General features: G+C 37.4%; 1 protein-coding gene across 15 annotated transcripts in view; it reads right to left on the bottom strand.

The window, feature by feature from the left end:
- Nucleotides 1-415: 415 nt before the first annotated feature.
- Nucleotides 416-26596, bottom strand: part of PDS5A (PDS5 cohesin associated factor A) — a 107316-nt gene continuing 81135 nt past the window's right edge. For 8 of the 15 annotated variants that reach the window (XM_036331666.1, XM_036331686.1, XM_036331718.1 and 5 more), the window contains 11 exons: nt 25686-25822; nt 20929-21052; nt 20581-20785; nt 19274-19388; nt 16368-16500; nt 15746-15865; nt 11312-11374; nt 10195-10340; nt 7832-7940; nt 4618-4970; nt 3553-3725 (listed from right to left, as the gene is read on the bottom strand). In XM_036331666.1, the coding sequence (XP_036187559.1) occupies nt 3629-3725; nt 4618-4970; nt 7832-7940; nt 10195-10340; nt 11312-11374; nt 15746-15865; nt 16368-16500; nt 19274-19388; nt 20581-20785; nt 20929-21052; nt 25686-25822 (1602 nt within the window). In that variant the 3' untranslated portion in view covers nt 3553-3628. Of the gene's footprint in view, nt 3066-3552; nt 3726-4617; nt 4971-7831; nt 7941-10194; nt 10341-11311; nt 11375-15745; nt 15866-16367; nt 16501-19273; nt 19389-20580; nt 20786-20928; nt 21053-25685; nt 25859-26596 lie in introns of those variants that run through there. The other 7 variants (XM_036331676.1, XR_004971458.1, XR_004971459.1 and 4 more) reach the window with 7 other exon arrangements.

The following is a 26596-nucleotide window of genomic DNA, read 5'->3' on the forward strand; positions in this document are numbered from 1 at the left end:
GTGTGGCATCATAGTCCCATTGAGGGTAAAATACGGGAGCAGGCAGAATAGCTTCTCATTCTATTCACCTCTCATTCCAGACACATTTATGTAATCTACTTGTTCTCCATGAAGTAGCTTTTAACTAAATAAGCATGTTTGGAATTTACAATAAGTAGACGTATCACACTTAGTACACATGAAAGGCCACTTTTAAGTTCTTAGGTTAAAAGCAACTTCTAAAATTTCCCAAATGTTAATCAGAATTTATCACCTATTATGCTCTCCTTCAGTCACTGTAGGAAGTCTGAAGGTGGCATTTAATTTCTGAGGAAGATCTGTAGACTCCAGAATCTAAACAGAAAATACACAGACATTTCACCAGCTTGTAACATACCAGGAAATACATGAATATTCAGGGTTCCACACTACTATATAATGCTGCATTTCTTGATTTTATTTGAAACAATGCATATTTTTTATCACTTTATGGTAGGATTTTACATGTGTCATTTACACAAATAACAAGGTTCTGCTTCAAGTCTTTAAAAAAATTTTAAAAATTCGGCCCATGTGCAGCACAATAATATGCAAAACTACTTTACATTATACACACTTTTTATCAAAGGAGATACAAAATTCTGGCTTGTAGTTTTAGACAAATACAAGAAGCTTCAAACTAGACACAAAGGGTTAATTAACATTAATTCTCAAATATAAGTCTGCACTTTGTGTTGTATTTCTCTGAGATGTAAATACCAAATTCCTAAGGGATTTTACTTTTTCCTTTTTCAAAGGAAAACTGACCAACTTCCCTTACACAAGTCCCTCTCCACCAGCTCCATCTCTACCATCCCACTGTCCCTTCCCTTAGTGCCAGACACTTGCATATTACAAATCAGGGTATTACGTGCTTGTTTGTGGACCAGATCCTTTCCATTAACTCCTCTCCTTCAAAAATCTATGCAGGCAGAGCTGATGCAAATGCTTCATTATTCAATAGGACAACACTAGGTGATCTAGTCAGCTGTGATGCTGAATCACTTAATGAAAGGAGTGGAGAGAAAGGAGGTCCCTACCCAGTGTGCTTTTCATTGGTGACAAATTCATGGCGTTAAGAATCGAGCTGTCTGATGCTAAGAGAACTTTAAAATCTTTCTAAACAGAACACGCCCACTGATTGCTTGAGGGACTTCTCTGATGCTTATGCATAGATATTTTTCAGTGTGTTGGAGGCAATATTTTATACGTTACATCTAAAGTGTTATAAAAAGAGGCAATAAGGAAGAGTAGGGCTTTTTCTGCCCTCTTAAGATATTTTTCTATCACTGGCATCCATTGTTCCCTAACCATCATCTGATACCTAAATGTGTGTATATGCATATTTAAAAGAATTACCCATCTTTCACTCAGTCAATATACAGCCAACTCTTGATTATCTATTAGAACATAAGTGACATTTACTACAAGTAAATTTCACATTTAACATAATCATCCTTTTGGTACACAGCTCACGTTCACTGTTTTACACCCCCTGTAGGCCATAGCCTATCAAGACCACGTTAGAGCACACAGAATTGTTTACGTTCTCTAACCACGCTGGGGATGTGAGGAACCTGGGTGAACACATTCAGCAAGGGCTTTGGGAAGGAGCCTAATGTGGAGAAGGGGCAGGCTCCACCTCTGAGTGTGAGAAAGGACAAGTTTTTAGTCGCTCCTGATTTATCGCTTAAAATATGCCTTCATTATTTTGTTTTAAGTTTATGATTACTACAAGATTCAAAACCTGAGGCATAGTCACTATTTTATATAGATAATGGAGAGTTGACTATAATCATGTTTTTTAATGACTTTAGCCCTTTCACATAAAAAAATTTCACAACATATGATAAAAAGATTAAAAAAGACTACCGTATGACATCTAGAAGCATTTATTTTATGCAAAAAACTTAAATATGATTATGTGTACACAGAAGTGCACACATTACCTATGCTGAACAATACCAAGAAACAATATATCGATGCAACAGTTGTTTTCTAAAATAAACATTAAAATGGAGCCCAGACTGCCCAACAAAAGCAACACACTTCTTTCCCAATAGCACAATGCTGGAGGTCAACAGCATCCCACACCTCCAGCTTCCTCACAGAGCCGCCCAACCCCAACTGTTTAAAAAAACTGACTTTTTTTTACATCAATAAAAATATGGTGACAAACATTATAAAACCAAATGCTGGACAGTCTTTACTCCTTTAAAATTTCAAATATTCCAACATAATCATAGGAGTAAAAACCACTTTAAAATGATATGCTTTATGAAACAATAATATGTACATTTATTGCAAATTATATTAAACTAAAATGGAGGGGGGGAAATCAAAATATGAAGTGATATGAATTAATAATTTTAATTATTTTCTCATTCTGATAAAAATCAGAAATCAACATTTATAAAATTGCCACCACATCACTTTTCATAGCAGGGAACTGAAATCTGTACATCTCATTTTTGCAGAAAAGTAGGCAGGCAGAAAGAATTATACATAAAAGTTTCCAAAAGGAAAAACAAATATTTCATCTGATCTCTTTTCCTCTAAAAAATTAAATTCAGTAGGCTTCTACTTTTTTCTTGTGTAACGCGGGAATTCCTGGCTCTAAAATTGATGAATTTTTCAGTGTCAGTGTAAGGACATCCTGTTACTTTCTTTAACATAAAAATATGCAGCATGTAAATTAATGGTGTATTTACGCCTTTAAACTCCAGATATGCAGGAACTGGAACCAAGTGTTAAGCAATTTGCTTAATTATTGACTTTTCATAAGAAAAGTCGGGGGAGGGGGGGTTTGAAGAACAGAGTTGCTTTTAGCCTCTCTCTCTCTCTCTCAAGAGTTTCTGCTGTACATTCCACCAGAGGGCTGTGGTCATGAGAAAAGGAAGTAATAGTTTCTTTCAGTTTTCAAGGCAGAGAGTGTGTCTGAAGTTCGTTTTCTGTTCAGGGACACTTTGAATTCAATTTTTTGTAGAAGTTGAAGCTACTTCTGTTTGGCCTTCATTTTCTCCCTTTGCAAATGAGTTTTCTTTTACCTTGGGGACAGACGAAAGCAACGTTAGAAAATATGTCAACATGAAAATAAACTGGAATTATTTCATTTCTATAGTTATAAGCTAAAACCTGAAAATATTTGTTTTTCACCTGAGACTTTACTTGGTTTAAGAAATATTTCCCTAACTCTAAAAAACAAAATGCCAATGAAGAAGTTTTTCAACTATTAAGTGCTGCTACCCAATGTCCGATATGCTTACAACAATAAAATAGGAGCTGTTATTTGAAATAATTGTCATTTTAAATTAATACTTTCATCAAAATGATATTGTTATGGAAGAAAATTACTGGATACTATGGCAAAATAAATTATAAGCAGCAGAATAAGTTTTGATTCCTGAACTGGGTAAACAAATACATTTTAGCGTACTCAAAGAACAAGGAGAAAATTTAGCTTAATTCTGTTAAGTTAGCAGAATCTCCCATGCTTCTGGAGGGCCCATCTAATAGGTGAGGGAGGGAGGACACACAGGACTTGGCCTCATCTGGACGTGTTCTCTTCTGCTCCCAGATCGTGATTTTGGTCTGCCTGCAGTTGTCCAATTCAAGGGCAAGGCATTAGTAGCCACCTGGCCGGTGCAATTCCGCACTTGAAATCAGCCAGATCAGTATTAAGACTGTGTCTCCTCAACAACTTCAAACTTGGGAGAGAAAAATAAGGGAGTTTTTTACTTATAGCCCCATCACTACACAGACAGATATTGTTTCTTGACCATACTATACAAATGGCTGATTTTTATAGATGTATAGAGTGAATTCAAGGGATTTTCTCATAAGTTAACAATACCAAATGCAGACCAAAATATAAACAGTAACATTTACTGGAACATACAAATGAACACACACACAATAAGTAGCTAAGGGAACACATTTACTATAAAAATCCAAAGGGATCTAAAAATTCTAATTAAGGTGACAACTTAAAACGTTCAGCATCAACTCCCAGATTAAGTAGTAAAAATCTATGCCAGTAAATTTTTGTACAGATAATCCATGTTTGGTGAGATAAAATATCCATTCTTGAGTCAGTAAATAAATTATATAAGTAGGAATCATCTTTGAGCGATCAAAGATGAGCAGCCTGTGAGGTTGTTTCATTGGGGCAGGTGGGGAAGAGGTTAAGTTGTTGATTTATATTAAAATTAACTCTAACAAGAGGAATTAAAAAGTAGAAATATACCTTGTTCATGTGTCAAGACTACTACTTTCTCCATTCTGGAACTTTTATATCTAAAAGGTAGCTATTTATTTTAAGTAAATCCTGTGCAAGGACACCAAAGGACACCAAACAAAAGATTATACTGTTCTTGATATATAGAAATATCAAAATACCATATCCTAATTAAAACTGAACCAAAGGGAAAAAGGAAATCTTTTCAAAATGATGTCCTGGAGGTTATGAAATCAAAACAAGTGCCATCATAACCTACTCAGGAAGCCAAGGGCTGTGTTCACTCCTCAATGCCAAGTGTTTGGGGGTGACTGACACCTACTAAGCACAAGGACAAGTTCAGGAAGAACAATGTGCGTTACCTTTGCAGGTCAATCTGTCTCTCTGCTGGCGCTGCCTTTTTGGCTCCGTCCTGCAGTTTGGGTGCTTTGGCGTTACCTGCTTCCAGGCCGCCGGGGCCTTCCTGGCTGCCCGCGGCTCTCTTCCTTCCCTTGCCAAGAGGTTTACTGGCATCATCAGTTTTGGTTGCATTGCCCTGAGATTCAGACTTGGGTCGACGTCCTCTCTTGGGCTTTGAAGGGGCAGGTGGTCCCGATTCATCTACTTCCTCATCTGTTTTTTGTTGGATATTCTCTGCACCAGCGGCTGTGACTGTTCTTTTCTTTCCTCGGTCACTGCTGATGTTGCCCTGGGTAGCCTGATCAGAATTAATCTCCTAAAAGAGCACAAGACAATTCGATAATGAGCACATATGAACAGGCAACTCACAGAACACATGCAAGTGTTCAACAAAAATACTGGTGGTGAGAGAAATGCAAATTAAAATAACAGTTGGGCATTAGTTTTGATATAGGAAAATGAAAAAAATTCAGAACTGCAAAACCTTTGTTGGTGGGTATGTAGAGAAAAACGTACTCACATACCCTGCTGGTAGAAATGTCAAATGTTCCAAAATTTCTTTTCTCTTTTTTTTTAATCTTATACTCCCCAGGAAAGCAAAGAGCTCCTGGATTTGGTCCAATAAGCTTTCTTTAAAATGCCCTAAGTGTTCCAATTTTTCATGAAAGCAATATGGAAACATCTAAAATCTGTCATATCTACTCTTGACCCAGCAACCCTCGCTAAGAGCCTGGCCCACAGAAATAAAACCACAAGTATAATGCCACACCGTTTGTAGTGGGAAAAGCGGGGAAAGACAGTATTTATGCTCACACACACACACAAAATAATAAGTGAAAATAACACTGTAAAGGGAAAAACCGAACAGAGATAAGGCTGTTTAAAAGGGGAAAAAAGACTGCATTAAAAATCACACATTAGCATATTCACACATGCATGAACATTATGAACACGTGCATATGTATAAAAAACTCATGGAAAAGCCAAATGAAGAGGAAACCAGTTGGTTAGCTACAGGTATGAGGAAAAAGGTTCCTGCCCTGGCCAGTGTGGCCAGTGTTGGCCCATGCACCCAGATCACAGGTTCAATTCCAGGTCAAAGGCATGTACCTGGGTTGCAGGTTCCATCCCTGGCCCTCATCAGGGACATGCTGGAGACAACCAATCCATATGTATCTCTCCTTCTTTCTCCCCCTTCCATCCTCCCTTCTACTCTCTAAAAACCAATGGAAAAAATTACCCTTGGGTAAGGATTAACAACAACAACTAAGAAGATTCCTAAAGGATGACGGTGGCAGTACTGCTTGCCTGAATCCAGAGATGTGTCTTTGTTCTTCTTTTAACCAACTCCCTTATTCATCCTTCATATTACAATCTGATTCCTCTCATAAGAAAACATCAGGAGAGAATGTGCTGATGTATAACCATGCATATTCAGCCTGCTGAATAATTTTTATATACATAACTAAAAAACTGGTTTATGCATCAATCTCTTTGAGAAATTGGCAAGCAAGAAACACTCCCGTAGATCTTTACCTTCTTTTAGCATACTAACAGAATAGTTTTTGAGCCTACAAGACTGAGGACCAGACCCTAAGAAGAAATGACCCTATCAACTTACGGGAGACCTAATAAGGAGGCTATCTACTGGGCTTCTGTCAAAATATAACCAATCCATCTTCTCAGGTTACAGTGCGTTTGTTAGAGCATTCTTTGAAAGTGAGAAAGAGTTAAAATAAGGGTTTGGAACAATATAATATTATAAATCAATTAAAACGTATCATTTTAGTCTCTCAGAAATTAGAATTCAATGTCCAGTTTATCTTATATAGAATTTTGCAATGAGGCTGGAAAGATCATGTCTGACTAAACACTTGTCCCTGTACTACCTCTTAATATTTATTGTAAGTATGTTTCACTGAATGACGGTGGCAACATGCAATTTTGCATCTAAATTTGTTTACATTAAGACTGTTTAATTCTATACAAGGATCTAACAATATTCAAATCTATTGCTTTCTGAGTTCCAACAATGTTGAGAGATTCCTTATATTGGTTAAATCCACTGACATAGTGAATGTCATACAGCAGACGGCAAGGGTTTGGAGGAGAGACTGATCTAAAATATATCCTTGGGGGATTACTTTGTTAACTATATAAATGTCCAACCACTATGAATCTGGACAGAAAAAATTCAGCTACCATGGGATAACTGTATAGTCATTATTTTATGTCCCCAAAGGTAATTCCTAAAAATTTGATAAATACCATAAATACATGGTGGGCAATACAAAGATAAGTATATCAAGAATATAATCTGGTCCTAAGCAGTTTGACTCAGTGGATAGAGTGTCGGCCTGCAGACCGAAGGGTCCCAGGTTTGATTCCGGTCAAGGGCACGTGCCTTGGTTGCAGGCACATCCCCAGTAGGGGGTGTGCAGGAGACAGCTGATCAATGTTTCTAACTCTCTATCCCTCTCCTTTCCTCTCTGTAAAAAATCAATAAAATCTATATTTTAAAAAAAAAGAGAATATAATCTGTGTGAAGAAAAATAATAGTATCTTCATGTGCTTCCTACTGAGGAATGTTATTAATTTCATTCTATGGTTGAATGGAAGCTTAGAAATCAAGCAATCTGCCCAAGTAAACACACAGCCAGGATTCAGACTCAGGTGTGTCTGATGATCCTACAATATTATACTCCTTTCTATCCTACCAAAAAATTGTTAAGAAAACTGGGTGCCAGAGTTAAAAGGTCAACAACAAAGACTGCAGCTATTAAACAAAAACTCGAACACATTATAAAAAGTTAATTCATAAATTTAACTTTTAAAAGTAAAACAGATACAAAGGAATGGTGACCCAGTAGGAGTTAATAAACTTTTGAAAGTTAGATCCTAAAAAGTCAAATCCTAGTCTTTCAAGGCCTGGGAGAGGGTGGAAGAAGGATACCATTATCACAACGGGCGACCACATAAACTCCTATAAAAGGAAGTCAGGGGATGTGGGTAGAATCATTGTTGGAGAGTGAAGCATACTAAATGCAGCAAGGGGTGGTATACACACATGTGAGATATGTAGTACACATTAACTTCTTGACTGTGGGTTTCTTGCCCCTATAATTTATAATAAGGATCTTCATGAGAGAAATCTACTTGTTATATTTTAAAATTTACCTTATTCTTTACTGGGTCAATATTCTTTGCAGGTGTGACAGAAATAATCATCACAGGGTTCTCTTCATTTTCACTAACTCCAGTTTCTGCTGCCTCTGAACTCTGCTCCCTGTGGAAGAAAAATAAACCAAAGCTTCTTTATGTCACCACATGAATAGAAAGTTTGCTCTCTCACCATACCAATAAGGAAACAAATGTTCAGGCTGGTTTAGAAGAAGCAATGTTAGCAAGATTCAGATCTGTGGTTACAGACCACTCACTGGTCTCTTATTAGTAAGGTTATTGATTTCCATTTAATCTTACTAATATAAGATAGAAATGACTATCGAAAACCACCTGAGAGAAAGATTAGTTGTCAAAAAAACAAAACAACACAACTATTCTAAGCCTATCTCTTGGGGGTAAAAAATCCTAAAACAAAACAAAAATATAATGATAGATTCTCCAGTATAGCTATCTCTAGTCTGTGTTCTTAATGCTGTGCAAAGGTGGAGGCTGCAAGAGGCCACAGGGGAGGTGACTGAGCCCCACCATCTCTGGAAACCATAGATTTCACATTAATTTATTCTATAATTTTGAGTTCGATTGATAATTCTCTCACTTCTCTCTGAAATCAATAAAAACATATTTTTTAAAAATATATTTTATTGATTTTTCACAGAGAGGAAGGGAGAGAGATAGAGAGTTAGAAACATCGATGAGAGAGAAACATCGATCAGCCGCCTCCCGCACATCTCCTACTGGGGATGTGCCCGCAACCCAGGTACATGCCCTTGACCGGAATCGAACCCGGGACCCTTCAGTCCACAGGCCGACGCTCTATCCACTGAGCCAAACCGGTTTCGGCAATAAAAACATATTTTTAAAAAATTCACAATTAAGAACAAAATCTCTGAAAATCACAATATTTAGTGTTGATAAGAGTGAGCTGGAAATTCTTATGCAGTAGCTACAATAGCACATGTTTGACATCTATATATAAGCCTAAGCGACCGGCCGACTGTACACACAAAAGTCTGACAACATGTATGAATGGACTCATTTCTCAAAAACCATCCAAACTACCACAACTTATCCAACAATCTATATATACATAAAAGCCTAAGCGACCAGCAGACTGTCCAGTAGCTACGATACGCACTGAACACCTGGGGGCAGATGCTCAACGCAGGAGCGGAAACCACAGGCATGGAAACATGGAACAGACTGATGAATCTCAGAGGGAAGGGGGGAGGGAAGAGATTAACCAAAGATCTTATGTTCTCATTAGTCCTGATCAGGCCAGGCTGAGGGACCCCACTGGTGCATGAATTCATGCACCGGGCCTCTAGTGTTAAAATAAACAGGGAATATTTTTATAAGTGGAATGGTTATTTTTACTCAACTCATGCATATAAATTCAATTTAATTAAGAATTATATTTTTGCCCTGATCGGTTTGGCTCAGTGGATAGAGCAGCAGTTCTCAACCTGTGGGTTGCGACCCCTTTGTGGGTCGAATGACCCTTTCACAGGGGTCGCCTAAGACCATCCTGTGTATCAGATATTTACATTACGATTCATAACAGTAGCAACATTACAGTTATGAAGTAGAAACAAAAATAATTTTATGGTTGGGGGTCACAACATGAGGAACTGTATTTAAAGGGCCAGAAGGTTGAGAACCACTAGGGTAGAGCGTCAGCCGGCGGACTGAAGGGTCCCAGTTTCGATTCCAGTCAAGGGCATGTACCTTGGCTGCGGGCACATACCCAGTTGGGGGTCTGTAGGAGGCAGCTGATTGATGTTTCTCATTGATGTTTCTAACTCCCTCTCCCTTCCTCTCTGTAAAAATCAATAAAATATATTTTACAAAAAGAAAAAAGAATTATATTTTTGCCTGGCTGGTATAGCTCAGTGACTGAGTGTTGACCTATGAACCAGGAAGTTATGGTTTGGTTCCTGGTCAGGGCATATGCCCAGGTTGTGGGCTTGATCCCCAGTGTGGGGTGTGCAGGAGACAGTCAATCAAATGATTCTCTTTCATCATTGATGTTTCTATCTCTCTTCCTCCCTCAATGAAATAAATTTTAAAAAAGGAAAAAAAAAATTATATTTTCCTATGTTAAAATTTCACATATAGATATAGATAGAAGACATTTCCATGTAAATTAATTATATTATAAACCCTGTGTTTTTTCCATTTAACTTTTCTACATACTTAGAATGCTATAGTACACTCAAAATTTTCATCATTAGTGCTAATTTAGCACTATTATTTGTACCAAAATATTTCCTAAAGGCTATTTTTATGATATAGTGCTTTAGGAAAAATTGAAAGATAAATCAAGTTGTGAAACAAAAACAAATGGGGAAAAAAATTACCTTGACCGATTTCCTGTTGAAGGGTTTAGCTCTGAATTGACATTAATGTTGCTTCCAGTCTCAGTTCCAGTGCTCCTAACATACGGTTTCCTTCCCGTTGCTGATAAAGGCTTGTTTACTGCACCTAGTACTCCAGTAGGTTTTGGCTAAAATGAAATATACATGTTATTTTATACCTTACTGAAAAGAATACATACACATTTAGGCACATGTAAGAAATATTGTTTAGCTTAAGCCAAGGAATTATTGTTATTTTTATAAAGTCTATCCTAAATTTCTTAGAAAAGACAAGTCTATGAAACTACATTTATTTGAATATATTAATTACAAGTCAAGTATTACCTGTACTTAATAATTAGGCAATATTTAATTATTTCTTATTGCTCAATTGAAATAAAAGTGCCCCCAAAACACAGTGAATATAATAAATAAGACATAATAAAATGTATTACAAATAAACTATTGAGGGTATATAGTAATAGTTCAGATAGTGTTAATTGAAAATTAAATATTTACATTTGCTCTTTTAGGGGTCATATTACTTTTATATAATATAAACTGTCTAACTCATTAATACTTTGAAATTATTTCTTCTCTTTATCTTACACATCTAAATTTATTATACTACTTTTCAGGAAAATCTGCTTTGTGGATTCTAAACTTTAGAATCAGGACTGATGAGAACACATGATCGTAATTCAAAAGTGTTGTTCATGGCAATAAAAGCTCCAGAGCTCAGCTGGTGTGTCTCAATGGTTGAGCACGGATGCATGAACCAAGAGGTCCCTGGTTTGATTCCCAGTCAGGGCACATGCCTGGGGGTTTCGGGCTTGATTCCCCAGGAAGGGGGGAGGTGATGGCAGAAGGAAGCTGATCGATGTCTCTCTCTCATCAGTTTCTCTCTCTCTCCCTTGATCTCTAAAATCAATAAATATATTAAAATAAATAAATAAATAAAAGCCCAAGAGAACAAATGCTTTAGATGATACAATCCACAACATGATCCCTAAGAATCAAAAACTATAAAATCTGGGGGACAGTTAATGGTTGTATCTCAGAGTATCAGAAGTGACATACACATGAAATAAAGATCCCCAAATTATCTAGTACATAGTACCTTTCCTGTTAACAGAAGTACTCTCGTCTCTTCTGAAATATAACTCTTGTCATTACAGAAATCCTATTAAAAAAAAAAAAAATCAAAGTGAACATGTGTATTTTCATTACATTTGTGTTTACATATCAATTAATCAAATAAAGCATATTTAATGCACCATGCCATAAGTCTAGCTTTAAAATTAAATCCATGGCACATAAGACTTAGGCAAATGTCAGAGATAAATTACTTAAATCATATTTAAGATGAAACGCTTGCATTTTTTCATATTTTGATTTTGTCCATATCAAAAAGGTAAATACACCATCAAAATATAATTAAGTGAATTAAAACAAATGTGGACACTGAAAATACTTTCCTGAAAATTGTATCTAGAGCTCAAATTTGATACTTCCACGCTTTTCTGTTAAATATCCTGGGAACAGCACACAAATAATCCACAGTGGTGTCAAAGAAACAAATGCTTTACTACAATCAAGAAGTTCATTAAAGTCACATTTTCTTTTATTATGTTTACCTTCATACTAGTGTTACAGGAAAGAGCAGCGAGCTTATATGTGCCCATAAAGAAATCACTTTTGACATGTGTTCTAGGCAAAGCTGTATCTTTTTTCTTTTATTCTTGCACAAAGGCTTTATGTAGCTATATTACATGTTACAAAGCCTAGGCACGAAAGTTCATTTATTTTATTCATGAAGATATGCTATAGCCTCACTAGCACTGTCTCAATATGCCTAGTTTTCCAGTGTTTCAATTATACCAGATTAAAAGCAACATATCAGAAAAGGAAATGAGGAAAGTTGTTCACTGAAAACAGAAAAAAACCAAGTTATTATTATGAAGGAAAAAAACCCACCAAGTCTCAAATATCAAATTAAAAAAACTATTAAAATTATGTGTAGTGACAAAACAATTTAATTGTTGAGAACAGGATCACTACTGTATGAAGATTCTATTTGGGTACTATTCCAGTCATGACAGTTCTGGGTCAACAATAAAGTAAATTTAAATTCAAGAGGTCACTTAAGAATATTTGTAAATTCAATTAAAGGGCAAAGCACTTTATAATCCTTATTATTCCAATAAAACAGGCACAATAAATGCCAAATACTAAATCATTAAAGAAAATCTGATTAAAATTTTTGTCAAAGTATGGCATTCAAAGTAGGAAGTTTCATTTCCTAGAATGTTCTTCTGTAAAATACTGTGTGTGAGGTTGGGGGCGGGGGAAGATATTACTCTGAAGTCTATCTTCAGGTTTAAAAATGTGTAAAAAAATTTTTAGGTGCTGTATTTTTTCCAATTATAAAGCACAGGAAAATTAAACAAACTTCAAAATACCACCTTAAAGTAGGAAATAAAGGATTAAAAGAGTTTTTAAGAATGTTAACACTAAATCATTATTAAAGGATACAGTCAAAAGAAAAATATTCCCTACTCAATATTCTTTCTCTCCTTGATATGACTAATAAAAATATATTTTAAAAAAAAAGTTAGCTAGAGAAACATAAAGGAGATTGAGTTAGCTGGAAAACTTATTTACACGAAAAACTTGATTTGCTGATAGTAGAATAAATGTACTATGCATTGCCCTAGGTTTGGCTCAGCGGATAAGAGCGTCATCCTGCAGACTGAGGGATCCCAGGTTAGATTCTGCTCAAGGGCACATGACTGGGAGAAACCAAGATGGTGGCATAGGTAAACACCAGAGATTGCTGCTTAGCACAACCACTTCAAAAATACAACTAAAAGATGGAACGGACATCATCCAGAACCACAGGAAGGCTGGCTGAGTGGAAATTCTACAACTAGAAGGAAAGAGAAAAGCATACCGAGACTCAGAGGAGGTGCGGTGTGGAAGTAAAATACAGAGGTACAGAGGTGCATGCGGAGAGGGTTGGCAGCTGAGGACGTGGTTGTCTTTTTCAATCGGGAGTGAGTCTCAAGCTCTGAGCTCCAGTTCTGGGCGAGTCTCTGGGGACCCAGACTCATACGGGAGAAACTGGACTGTCTGGCATCAGTTGGAACTCGAGGGCAGCTTTCTCTCGGGGTGCTTGCAGCGATTGCCTGGACACTGAGAAGCAGGGCCTCTGAGGGCAGGACTGAGAGCAGCCATAACTGCTCGTTCCACCCTGTTGATCCCCTGAGACCCCGCCCTGTCCAAGCCATGGAGGCTTTTGCATATGAAAGGCCTGGCCCTTTGCAATCTGATAATTACCTAACAAACTGCAGCTGGCCCAAGGCCCCTGGGCAACTTGCATTGCATCCCAGCTGGCTCCTGCTGAATGGCCTCAGGCAGAGGCTAGATTAGCACCTCCTTAGAGATCCAGGAGCCAGTGTGCCTGGTGGTCAGAGTGGGACCATCCAGATTGCAGCTCCTTGGATTCATAAAGGACACACTCATGGGGCAGACTCAGTGAGCACCAAAGCCCCATTGAAGCAAGTCTTGCCCCAGAGGGGTGTCTCCAGCACAGAGGTTCTCCCACTGCAGACACAGCTGATTCTCACAGCCAGTTAGCCTGGAGGTCAATCCCTCCCAGTGTTACCTACAACAATCAAGGCTTAACTACAACAAGACTGTGCACAAAGCCCACAAGGGGGTGCACCAAGAGTGTCTACCTCAGGTAACTGGGGAAGGCTGAGCCACTGGGCCCTATAGGACACCTAGCACAGAAAGCCACTCTATCGACACAGCGAAGCATAAAAAAATGCGGAGACAAAGAAACAGGACACAAATGACAGAAATGGAGGAAAGCAAAATACTGGATATAGAGTTCAAAACCACACTTTTAAGGTTTTTCAAGAATTTTTAGAAACCGCCAATAAACTTAATGAGACCCTCAAGAAATCTAATGAGACCCTCAAGGTTGTGATAAAGGACCAACTAGAAATTAAGCATACACTGACTGAAATAAAGAATAATATACAGACTCCCAACAGCAGACCAGAGGATCTCAAGAATCAAGTCAAAGATTTGAAATACGAAGAAGCAAAAAACACCCAACCGGAAAAGCAAAATCAAAAAAGAATCCGAAAATATGAAGATAGTGTAAGGAGCCTCTGGGACAGCTTCAAGCATACCAACATCCGAATTATAGGGGTGCCAGAAGAAGAGAGAGAGCAAGATACTGAAAACCTATTTGAAGAAATAATGACAGAAAACTTCCCCTACCTGGTGAAAGAAATAGACTTACAAGTCCAGGAAGCTCAGAGAACCCCAAACAAAAGGAATCCAAAGAGGACCACACCAAGACACATCATAATTAAAATGCCAAGAGCAAAAGACAAAGAGAGAATCTTAAAAGCAGCAAGAGAAAGAAAATCAGTTACCTACAAGGGAGTACCCATATGACTGTCAGGTGATTTCTCAACAGAAACTATGCAGGCCAGAAGGGAGTGGCAAGAAATATTCAAAGTGATGAATGCCAAGAACCTACAACCAAGATTACTTGATCCAGCAAAGCTATCATTCAGAATTGAAGGTCAGATAAAGAGCTTCACAGATAAGAAAAAGCTAAAGAAGTTCATCACCACTAAACCAGTATTATATGAAACGCTGAAAGGTATCCTTTAAGAAGAGGAAGAAGAAGAAAAAGGTACAGATACAAATTATGAACAACAAATACACATCTATCAACAAGTGAATCTAAAAATCAAGTGAATAAACAATCTGATGAACAGAATAAACTGGTGATTATAATCGAATCAGGGGCATAGAAAGGGAGTGGACTGACTATTCTTGGGGGGAAAGGGGTGTGGGGGATGCAGGAAGAGACTGAACAAAAATTGTGCACCTATGGATGAGGACAGTGGGGGAGGGGGTGGGAGGGTGGAGGGGGGGGTGGGAAACGGATGGAGGGGAGCTATGGGGAGAAAAAAAGGAACAAGTGTAATAATCTGAACAATAAAGATTTAATTAAAAAAAAAATATAGGGCACATGACGGTTGCCGGCTTGATCCCTATAGGGGGCGTGCAGAAGGCAGCCGATCAATGATTCTCTCTCATCATTGATGTTTCTATCTCTCCCTCTCCCTTCCTCTCTGAAATCAATAAAAATGTATTTTAAAAAGTGGTTGATTAGAATCCAGGTTTATCAATTATCAAGACCAGTACCATTAATTCTAACTCTTTATTTCATACATATGCAGTATATAAAATAAATGTATTTCACTGTGGCAAACATTACATACTAGAAACATCCAGAAAGCTCACTTAAGAACACCACCACTGAGCAGAATTTGTACTCTCCCACCCTGTAAGGTGAGAATGATACTGTTCAGAGCTCTGGAAGACAAGCCCCCATTTCTTCATAAACCCACAGAGGTATTTTTTACTCTATAGTCAAGACAATCTAATATTTGCCACTAGGGTTGATGGTAACGGAATCTTAAATCAGTTTGTGCGGTAGAAAAATGAAGGGAAAGAAAATTACCTTTTCAGGTTGTGTAAAAAATTTCATTGGAAGTACTGGATCCTTTGGTGAGTCTGCATTGCACAAAGCACTTTTACTATTTATAACACACAGAGCCACATCACATACAGTATAAAGTTTCTAGGGAGAAAAAAAAAGAAAGGTCATATATAGCTTTCAGTAGTGCAAAACAATTACAAGAACCAATTCTACCCAATGCATAAAATGGAATCAAAAGAAGAATGTGTGGTTATTATTTATTCCTTGAACATTCCGCATTTGTATTTAAATGTCCTCTGTTAATGCCAAGTATGCATTAACAACAGCAAACAAACCAAATCAAAGTAAACCAAAGGAAACAGAAAAAAATAGATCTACTTGTTTGTAAATCTCACTAAAAGTTTGTCAGACAGTACATTTGTAAAATGTATTAGTTCTCATCCCCTTGCTCTGGAGAAGTTTTAATGTCTTTTCAGAGTAATAAACAGGCCTCAAATAATAGAATTCAATAGTAACGAAACACAATAAAAACTGACTATAAGTATATATTGGTATATTCTGTAATCAATGTATTATGTAATAGCAAAAACAATGGGACAATAGTATTTTTTTCCTGTGACATCTTACGGGACCAACATCTTACTTCATTTGTCTTGGATTCATCTGGAGACTGGGCATCTTTTGTTAACTTGATGTTCTCTGCCATCTTCTTCATAAAGGCATGGCTATTGTTTTCATTCTTTGTCATTAAAACTTCAAGCATGAACCATAGGCACCTAAATGGTAAACATTATTCACCTATTACAGAGACTAAATGTAGGTGTTTTTGCTTAAATGGATTAAATATCTTCTTGGAAAGTTCTGATACTTGAATATAATAAGAGTAAAATATACAATGGGGGGGGGGGAGACTTATGTAATACTTTAAACAATAAAGAATTTAAATTAAAAAAATATAAAGAAAACCCTAATAATAGGAATATCCTAATAATATTAAATTAAAATGGAAAATTAAATCACAAAAATATTAAAGACAGCTAATAGTGAGAAAATATGACAGTTTCATGAGGCACATAAAGACTCATTCTAGCTCAGCCAGCGTGGCTCAGTGGTGGAGCATTGACCTATGAACCAGGAGGTCACAGTTTGATTCCCGGTCAGGGCATATGCCTCACAGTGTGGGGCGAGCAGGAGGCAGCCAATCAATGAATGGTTCTCTCTCATCACTGAGGTTTCTATTTCTCTCCCTCTCCCTTCCTCTTGAGGGGGGAGGGGGAGAAGACTCATTCTAACCCTGACTTGTGTGGCTCAAATGGTTAGTGTTGTCCTGTATTCTGAAAGGTCTTGGGTTTGATTCCCAGTCAGGGGACACACCTAAGTTTTGGCTTCCATCCTCGGTCAGGGTGCATATGGGAGGCAACTGATATATCTCTCTCACGTTGATGTTTCTCTCTCCCTTCCCCTCTCTAAAACCAGTAAACATATCCTCAGGCGAGGATTAAAAAAACAAAGAGTAGCCCTAACCAGTTTGGCTCAGCGGATAGGACGTCGCCCTTCGGATTCAAGGGTCCCAGGTTCGATTCCGGTCAAGGGCATGTACCTTGGTTGCGGGCACATCCCCAGTAGCGGGTGTGGCAAGAGGCAGCTGATCGATGTTTCTCTCTCATCAATGTTTCTAACTCTCTATCCCTCTCCCTCCCTCTCTGTAAAAAAAAAATCAATAAAACATATATTAAAAAACAAACAAAAACCAAAACCCACATACACCCACACGCACAGAGCACAAAGCAAAAGCCAGCAATGGAAAAGAAAGTAAGTACCGCTTTAGAGTTTCTTGGAGGCCATTTGTAGACAAGCCTAGGCCATCTCTCGCTCTTTCACCCCGCATCACACACCAAATTCCGGTTACATAAAGAATACTCTTAGAACCAGCGTTCTGTGATCGTTTACTTGCCTGTCTTTCCTCTAGAGACCAATATGTACCTGGTGTAACAAATCCCATTTGTATTACCCCAGTTTTGCCACAGAGTATTTTGCATGTTCACGCATATTCTCAGGCATTATCTTTTGAGGTTGAAAATAAAGATCGTTTAAAGCAGAGAAATTTTTACTTCATGGCTTTCTTTCTAAGTTGTCAAACTAAGTAACTGAAGTATGTATTAATATAAACAGCAAAAATAACAAAACATAAAACTATAAAAGGCACATAAAAGACCAACCAGATTGAGTTAGCTGGAAAACTTATTTACACGAAAAACTTAATTTGCTGATAGTAGAATAAATGTACTATGCATTGCCCTTGGTTTGGCTCAAGCAGGATCTTTGAGGAAACTGCATTTTTCTTATGGGGTCAGCAGTATGGCTCAATTAGAACACTTTGCTCAAATGTCAGTGTCAGTGAGTAAAGAATTACTCTAGCTTTGCCAGGGACCCTCTATATCAGGGGTGGGCAACCTTTTTGTGAGTGTGTGCCAAAACCAGCAAAATCTCTGCAAAAATTCTGTCAAAGTATGGCATTCAAAGGAGGAAGCTTCATCTCCTGGAATGTTCTTCTATAAAATACTGTGTGTGAGGTTGGGGGAGGGGGAAGATATTACTCTGAAGTCTACTTTAATAGGTGAAAATAGGTGCAAAATAATTACAAGAACCAATTTTTGCTTAAATGGATTAAATATCTTCTTGGAAAGTTCTGATACTTGAGTATAATAAGAGTAAAATATACAATGGGGAGGGAGGAAGGAGACTTATGTAATACTTTAAACAATAAAGAATTTAAATTAAAAAATATAAAGAAAACCCTAATGATTAATAGAAATATCCTAATATAAAATTAAAATGGAAAATTAAATCAACAAAATATTAAAGACAGCTAATAATGAGAAAATATGAGCTTCATGAGGCACATAAAGACTCATTCTAGCACAGCCAGCGTGGCTCAGTGGTGGAGCCACTAGGCACCAAAGTTCATTTATTTTATTCATGAAGATATACTATAGCCTCAGTAGCACTATCTCAATATGCCTAGTTTGTAAAAATTGCAAAATTTTTTACAATTTTTTTTTAGTAAACTGTCTTATTTCTTTATTAAATATATATTTAAATTGGTTCTTGTAATTATTTTGTACCTTTAATCCTTAAAGTAGGAAATAAAGGATTAAAAGAGTTAATTAAGAGTCTTTTATTAGAATAAAAGTGTTTTTTTTTCCTAATGGGAATAGTAAGAGAAAAAATTAAGCATTGTTTTTTTAGTAAATTGTTTTATTTATTTATTAAATATATATTTTATTGATTTTTTTTTGCAGAGAGGAAGAGAGAGGGATAGAGAGTTAGAAACATCGATGAGAGAGAAACATCGATTCAGCTGCCTCCTGCACACTCCCTATTGGGTATGTGCCCACAACCAAGGTACATGCCCTTGACCGGAATCAAATCTGGGACCCTTGAGTCCGCAGGCCAACGCTTTATCCACTGAGCCAAACCGATTAGGGCTAAGCATTTTTTTAAAAGTAAAAATAATTTTAAGAATTAATGAAAATCAACATGACTTACTCTTTAATATCACGAAGCTGATCAACATCTTGTGATCTTGTAAAATCTGGATCATGGGCTAGCAGATGAATCATGTATGGAACTACGTATTCAGGCAACAGTGATAATAATTTCTCTAAAATGAAAACATTATTAACAACAGTAATGGTAGCTTTTATACCCCCCTCAGTTATTCTACATTAAAGGCAACATAAAACCCAATACTAAAATATTTTATTTCTATTTTAAAGGTTATAAAACCAAAAGAATAAATTAGATGATATAGAGCAGGGGTGGGCAACCCCTGGCACGTGTGCCAAACATGGCACGCCAGTAACTTTTGCTGGCACGCAAAACCCTCTCTTATAATCTTCCATTTACAATTTTTTTCTTAATATCGACTTTTTTATTTTTCAGATAAATTCAGTGTAGGTGCATCTTAGATAAATAAATAATTTTACATAACAAGTTATCTTAAAGACCATAGACATGGATTGACGAGAGAGGGGAAGAGCAATTTCTATGCCTCTGCCTTAACTCTCCCTGCCTTCTTAGATCCGACCAGTGTTTTGGTTTCATCCACATACGCTTGTGAATCTTTGTTCTCAGTGGTGAATTTTGTTAAGTCTCGTTATAGGAGTAGCCTGACGGATGAAAGTAGTAGCTCGTGCATATCTCTGAAGGTCACGAAATATAAACCTGATGTAAAATCTCTGTCATCAGTGATGCAGTAGCAAAAGTCCCACTGATAATATCAAACGGAGTCATAAAGTTTTCTGTCGGACTATCAGTGTACATGTATACATTAAAAAATAAATGTATTTTTCATCATCATATACTGTGTTTTTGTCGCTCAAATGAATTTTATTATTTCTTCAAGATTCTTCACATACGTACACCTTAAGAGATATCAAGCAGGCGTAACATGTTCTCAAAAAATTAGGGCTGGCACGCAGAAGAATTTTGAGTCAGAGATTTTGCTGGTTTTGGCACACACTCACAAAAAGGTTGCCCACCCCTGATATAGAGGGTCCCTGGCAAAGCTAGAATAATTCTTTACTCACTGACACTGACATTTGAGCCAAGTGTTCTAACTGAGCCATACTGCTGACCCCATAAGAAAAATGCAGTTTCCTCAAACAGTATCATGCACTATAGAGGACTCAGAAACCAGAACTTTAGTTTGTAGGTACATCATAATTGCAAAGAGAGCATTCTACAAAAATCCCAGTGTTATTATAAATTACAATAGAAATATATAAACTACTCCCCCCAATGACATAGTGACAGGATATGCTTGCACACTAGAAACTTTCCCGGTGACTTACCAGTAGCCATGGGGTTCTGCTTAATGTACTCCCTGCGTATACTGATATTCTTTAGTAAACACTGTCGTGCATGTGCTCTTCTCTCCTTCACAGGATCTTTGGCACATAAGGCAAAAATCGCCATATACTCCAATGGAAGAAGTAACTTCACAAGGGCCTTATGCAGTTTCTGAGCAAATATCTGCCTTACTTGGTAGCACTCATCCTACAGCACAAAACCAAAAATACTTAAATACAATCTCTTTTATACACATATCCACACAGTAAATGGATCTATATCCATAGAATACTTTCTATGTACTTAACTTTGAAGGCTAAGTAACTGACAAAAATAAGATGGTTACTTACATTAATAACAAGTGCACAGAGCTGAAACTGTTCTGGGGTTATAATTTCATGGTAACAAGGTTCCTGAGCAAGCTTCATTATGGCACTACCAGCAGCTAATCGCAAGCGAGACATATCAGATTTACTATAAACAAAAAAGAAATAAACATTTCCTATAACCATTATCATTCATAAAATTACTGTGATCCCTTTTTTGAGTATTAAGTATCCAGCACAATTTATGCTTAAAATGACAATGTACAAATATGGGAAAGCTACTTTGAGTCCTTGAACTCAATATAGATAAAAAGGCTCGAATCATTGTGACTATCTGGTAATATATTCATGTGCTTTCATTTTTAGTTATGGTCTAGCTTAGATCCTCCACACAGCCAATAAACTCTGCTCACAATCACAACCACACTAACTGCAGCTCTCAGAAGAACATTAGGAACTATGCTTCTCATTTTAAGAGGAATACAGGTTCATTGTAGAAAATCTGATATAAAAAAAACACCAAATTAAAATTACCTATTATTTAAAACATATTTCCAACAATTTTTAAATGCACATGCTTGTATACACACGTTTAATAGAATTCTATCTTAAGCCTATTGTCTGATGAAATGAATGGCTAGAAATTAGGAAATGATTTGTACCAGAAAAGGGCAGGTATTAGACAAATATCTAAAAGGAAAGGATACCACCCTCGCCGGCATGGCTCAGAGGTTAGAACATTGGCCTGAGCACTGAAGGGTCAAGGGTCTGATTCCCGGTCATGGGCACGTACCTGGGTTTGATCCCTGGCCGGTCAGGTGCATGTGAGAGGCAACTAATCGATGTGTCTCTTTCACATCGATGTTTCTCTCTCTTTTTCCCTCAGTCCCTTTCACTTTCTCTAAAAATTATTGGGCCCTAGACAGTCTTGCTCAGTGGGTAGAGCGTTGGGCCTGGGGACTGACAGGTCCCAGGTTCGATTCTGGTCAAGGGCACATGCCTGGGTTGCAGGCTAGATCCCCAGTAGGGGGTGTGCAGGAGACAGCCGATCAATGATCCTCTCTCATCATTGATGTTTCTGTCTCTCTCCCCCTCTCCCTTCCTCTCTGAAATTTAAAAAAAATAAAACAAATCATTGGAAAAAAAAATCTTCTGGTGAGGATTAACAACAAAATTTAAAGGAAAGGATATGGAGATGAGAACCAGTCTATTTTGGGTACCAATCTCCGAGGAGACTTTCTTTTGCACCATCAGTTTTAAAAGGGAAACTGGGATGTCCATGCACTCTCACTCAGTCAACTTTTTATCACCTAAATCAGAGGTGGGGAACGTCCGGCCTGCAGGCCGTATACGGCCTGCAAAATCATTTGGTCTGGCCCTGCCAAGGTATTAGGTGTGAGTTCATGAAATGTTTGACCAAATATAGCAGGCTATTTTTTTTAAAAAAATATGTTTTATTGATTTTTTACAGAGAGGAAGGGAGAGGGATACAGAGTTAGAAACATCGATGAGAGAGAAAGATCGATTCAGCTGCCTCTTGCACGCCCCCTACTGGGGATGTGCCTGCAACCCAGGTACATGCCCTTGACCGGAATCAAACCTGGGACCCTTCAGTCCGCAGGCCGATGCTCTATCCGCTGAGCCAAACTGTTTAGGGCAGCAGGCTAATTTTTAAATTGATAATTTTGTATTGCTTGTGAATGATGCTATAAATATCTAAATGGCCCTTGGCAGAAAAAAGGTTCCCTACTCCCGATCCTAAATAGTAAAAAGTGACACTGAATGGGATGAAAGGACGATCTTCTCCCCTCAACTTCTATGCGAAACATAGCATGGCTTTGAAGACAATAGGAAATGTGAAAATCTGGTCAGAATTCATAAGGGACTATTCTTTAGCGTAGCAGTCGCCAACCTTCTGGACTTCACAGACCACCAGTTGGCAACTGCGGGTTTAGCATACAAGAAGAGAAAGCATGGCACTCTTGGGTAACAGGACTGTCAAAGTGAGCACTGGTAACAATGAGGGACCCTTAATTGGCTTCTGAGGCAGCAAGAGAAACACTTCACAGGCTTGATCTCATTTAATTTTCATTCCATAAGATGAGGAAATTGAAGCTTAGAAAAGTGATTTAAGTTCACAGTTAGTAAACAGATTATATAATTGTATTAAGTTTCTGATTCTACAGCCCAAGTTATACCATAGGTATGTAATATCAAATTATAATCTACCTAATATTGCATGATATGTGTTCTATAATTAACCACTCCCCTATTTTTTTGTGATAATAAAAAATGGTGGAAAGAGCATGATTCTTTTACTATTTCATGAGCGTTAAGAGTCTAAGGATAACATTTTTAATAATCTAGACAAAAAATGACAAACTGTCCTGACAAGACTGTGTCAATATATATTTACTGGAATAATGAGGGAATCCATTTCCCTGATCCCATGGAACTACTGCTTTAAAAATAAATAGATAGCCCTAAGTGGTTTGGCTCAGTGGATAGAGCGTCGGCCTGTGAACTGAGGGGTCCCAGGTTCAATTCCAGTCAAGGGCATGTACCTTGGTTGTGGGCACATCCCCATTGGGGGAGTGTGCAGGAGGCAGCTGAATCGATGTTTCTCTCTCATCGATGTTTCTAACTCTCTATCCCTCTCCCTTCCTCTCTCTAAAAAAAAAAAAAAAAAAAAAAAAAAAATCAATAAAATATATTTAAAAAAATAAAATAAAATAAATATATATTTTTGCCCAGCTGGCATGGCTCAGCAGTTGAGCGTTGACCTATAGGTCACGGTTTGATTTGGGTCAGGGCACAGCCAGGGTTGCAGGCTTGATCCCCCATAGTGGGCATGTAGGAGGCAGCTAATCAATGATTCTCTCTCATATTGATGTTTCTTTCTGTCCCTCTCTGAAATCAATAAAATAGAAATTAAAACAAATATATAAAATACTTTTGCTGATCTAATAGACAAGATGCATCACTTAGGTTTAAATCGTATTTAGTGATGTTAAACATTTAAAAAAAAACATTTTTATTGATTTCAGAGAGGAAGGGAGAGGGAGACAGAAACATCAATGACGAGAGAGAATCATTGATCGACTGCCTTCTGCATACCCCCTATTGGGGATCAAGCCCGAAACCCAGGCATGTACCCTTGACTGGAATCAAACCCGGAACCCTCCAGACCACAGGCTGAGGCTCTATCCACTGAGCCAAATTGGCGAGGGCATGTTAGACATTTTTAAAGGTAAAGTGATACATAGTCTTCTGGGGATCCTGCCTATTTATCATTGATTTGTAAAAGCTCCTTTTATTAAGCCTTTGCCATGCACTATACATAGTTTCCCTAAATTTAAAACTTACTATTCCTAACTCAGCTCTAATCTTCAATCTGTTCATACAAAGCTGCCCTTGGCTTATTCTATGATAAAAGTAATTTTTCATGATTTTCTTCAGTTTATCAAAACATTCAGCATCTCTACTGTAAATGCTCATTTCCTATCTCTTCCACCAGAATGCATATTCCTTGGAGGGAGAGATTTTTGTATGTTTAAAAAGCATAGCAGTACCTGATATGAGAGTGCTCAATAAATACTCTGAATAAATGAATAATAAAATCTGTCCTCTAACACCAGTTTTAAAGTAGGATGCATCACCAGTAGAATTCTTTAGTTATTTCTGTTAGTGCTTTCGAAATCTAGTATATCAAGAATTTGAAATAAGCTAGGATCATAAAAACTTGTGGGTTTTATTTTCATCTTAGAAAGAACAGAAAGTAGAGATGGTAATTTCACAGATTTGAAAAGCAAAAATGTGTAGAAATGAAAACATTTATTTTGCATTTGCAGGACCTTGTAGTCTTCTGCAATCCATTAGACAGTGGTCGGCAAACTGCGGCTTGCGAGCCACATGGGGCTCTTTGGCCCCTTGAGTGTGGCTCTTCCACAAAATACCGACTTCTGTGCATGGGCCAGAAGTTTCAATCGCACTGTACATGCGTGCCCGCACGTGGTATTTTGTGGAAGAGCCACACTCAAGGGGCCAAAGAGCCCCATGTGGCTCGTGAGCCGCAGTTTGCCGACCACTGCACTAGGAGGCTGCAAGCCGTCTTTTTTTGGAACCTACACTGAAATTTTTATTCCTTTCATGTTACCAAGTCACTCCACTTTTTTAATCACTATCCTATACAAGTAAGTTCCTTAAAGGAAAGAATGGACCCGAAACCAGTTTGGCTCAGTGGATAGAGCGTCGGCCTGCGGACTGAAGGGTCCCAGGTTCGGTTCCGGTCAAGGGCATGTACCTGGGTTGCGGGCACATCCCCAGTAGGAGATGTGCAGGAGGCAGCTGATCGATGTTTCTCTCTCATCGATGTTTCTAACTCTCTATCTCTCTCCCTTCCTCTCTGTAGAAAATCAATAAAATATATTTTTTTAAAAAAAGGAAAGAATGGAATCTTACCTGTTTTTGCTGCAACGTTTTTCATAGTGTTTTGTTTGCAAAGAGTAGTATTCAACAGATAATTGTTGAAACAAATGCTGATGCTAACTGTAACATTACTACAGTGATAATGACTAAAAATGTATTGGGAAGAGTTTAGTCTTTAGGAGTGAAGAAAAATATAGCATCACTATTGAGATGTAAAACCCAAGTGAGTACATGAAAACTGATTCCAAAGTACATGGCGCAATTACAATATTCAATATTAATTAAGTAAATAATTCCTATGTAAGCTCTACCAACATTGAGCTAAAAAAAATTAAAAACGAAAAAAATCTCACCTGATCCTCTTCTGCTCTGTCAGGTCACCCTCACTAACCAACATCGCTGATAATAACCGAAGAGTTGAATTGGCAGATTTAGACTGGTTGTTTTTCATACCCAACAGCCACCTTACCAGAAGTTTAATTGCCTGTACCTATAAAATATTAACATGCTAAAAAAAGAAAGCAACCTAAAATACCGTTTAATGGAAGATTAATTTAGTTAATTAGATAAGTGAAAATACTTAATTGCCAGCAGACATGTTTTATTAAACAAGTCTGCAGAATAATAACAATAACAATAAGGACTAATATTTATTCCATTTAATCTGCCACCAGGCACTTTTCCTAGGGCTGTAAATGTATTAACTTATTTAATCTCCAAGCAACTTTATGAGGGAAGTATTATTTCCACAATAAAGACAACTGAGACATTATCATGACAGATAACTTGCCCAAGGTGTGGCTCCTGAACTCATGCCTTTCACACTCTAACACTTGCCCAGTGTTTTTAAAGTATGTGAAAATATATTGTTTAAAATAACTATTTAAACTATGTCAATTATAGTGATTAAAAATAACTATTTAGATAGACTGATATTCTTTGTAGTACTGAAAAACTATTTTGATGAAACCATCAAATCTAATTCAGTCTAATTTAACATTCTGGTGGGAAAAAAAAAACAACCAACACTAGGAGATTCCATTTGTGGTCATAATTACTTGGAAGCTTATACTCAAAAGACTGCTACCAATATATGTAAAAGCACTAGCTAAAGGATCTAGGTGTCATTTAATATATTTACTGACAACCTGGAAAAAGGAACTGATGGAATATATAATGACTCTGAAGTTACACAAGGTGAAACAGATTATCAAGGAAAGTGATAATGGAGAAGTCTTGTTTTAAATCCCAACACTACCACTTT

This window comes from Myotis myotis, unplaced genomic scaffold (assembly GCF_014108235.1).
Source record: "Myotis myotis isolate mMyoMyo1 unplaced genomic scaffold, mMyoMyo1.p scaffold_m19_p_1, whole genome shotgun sequence".
Taxonomy (NCBI): domain Eukaryota; kingdom Metazoa; phylum Chordata; class Mammalia; order Chiroptera; family Vespertilionidae; genus Myotis; species Myotis myotis.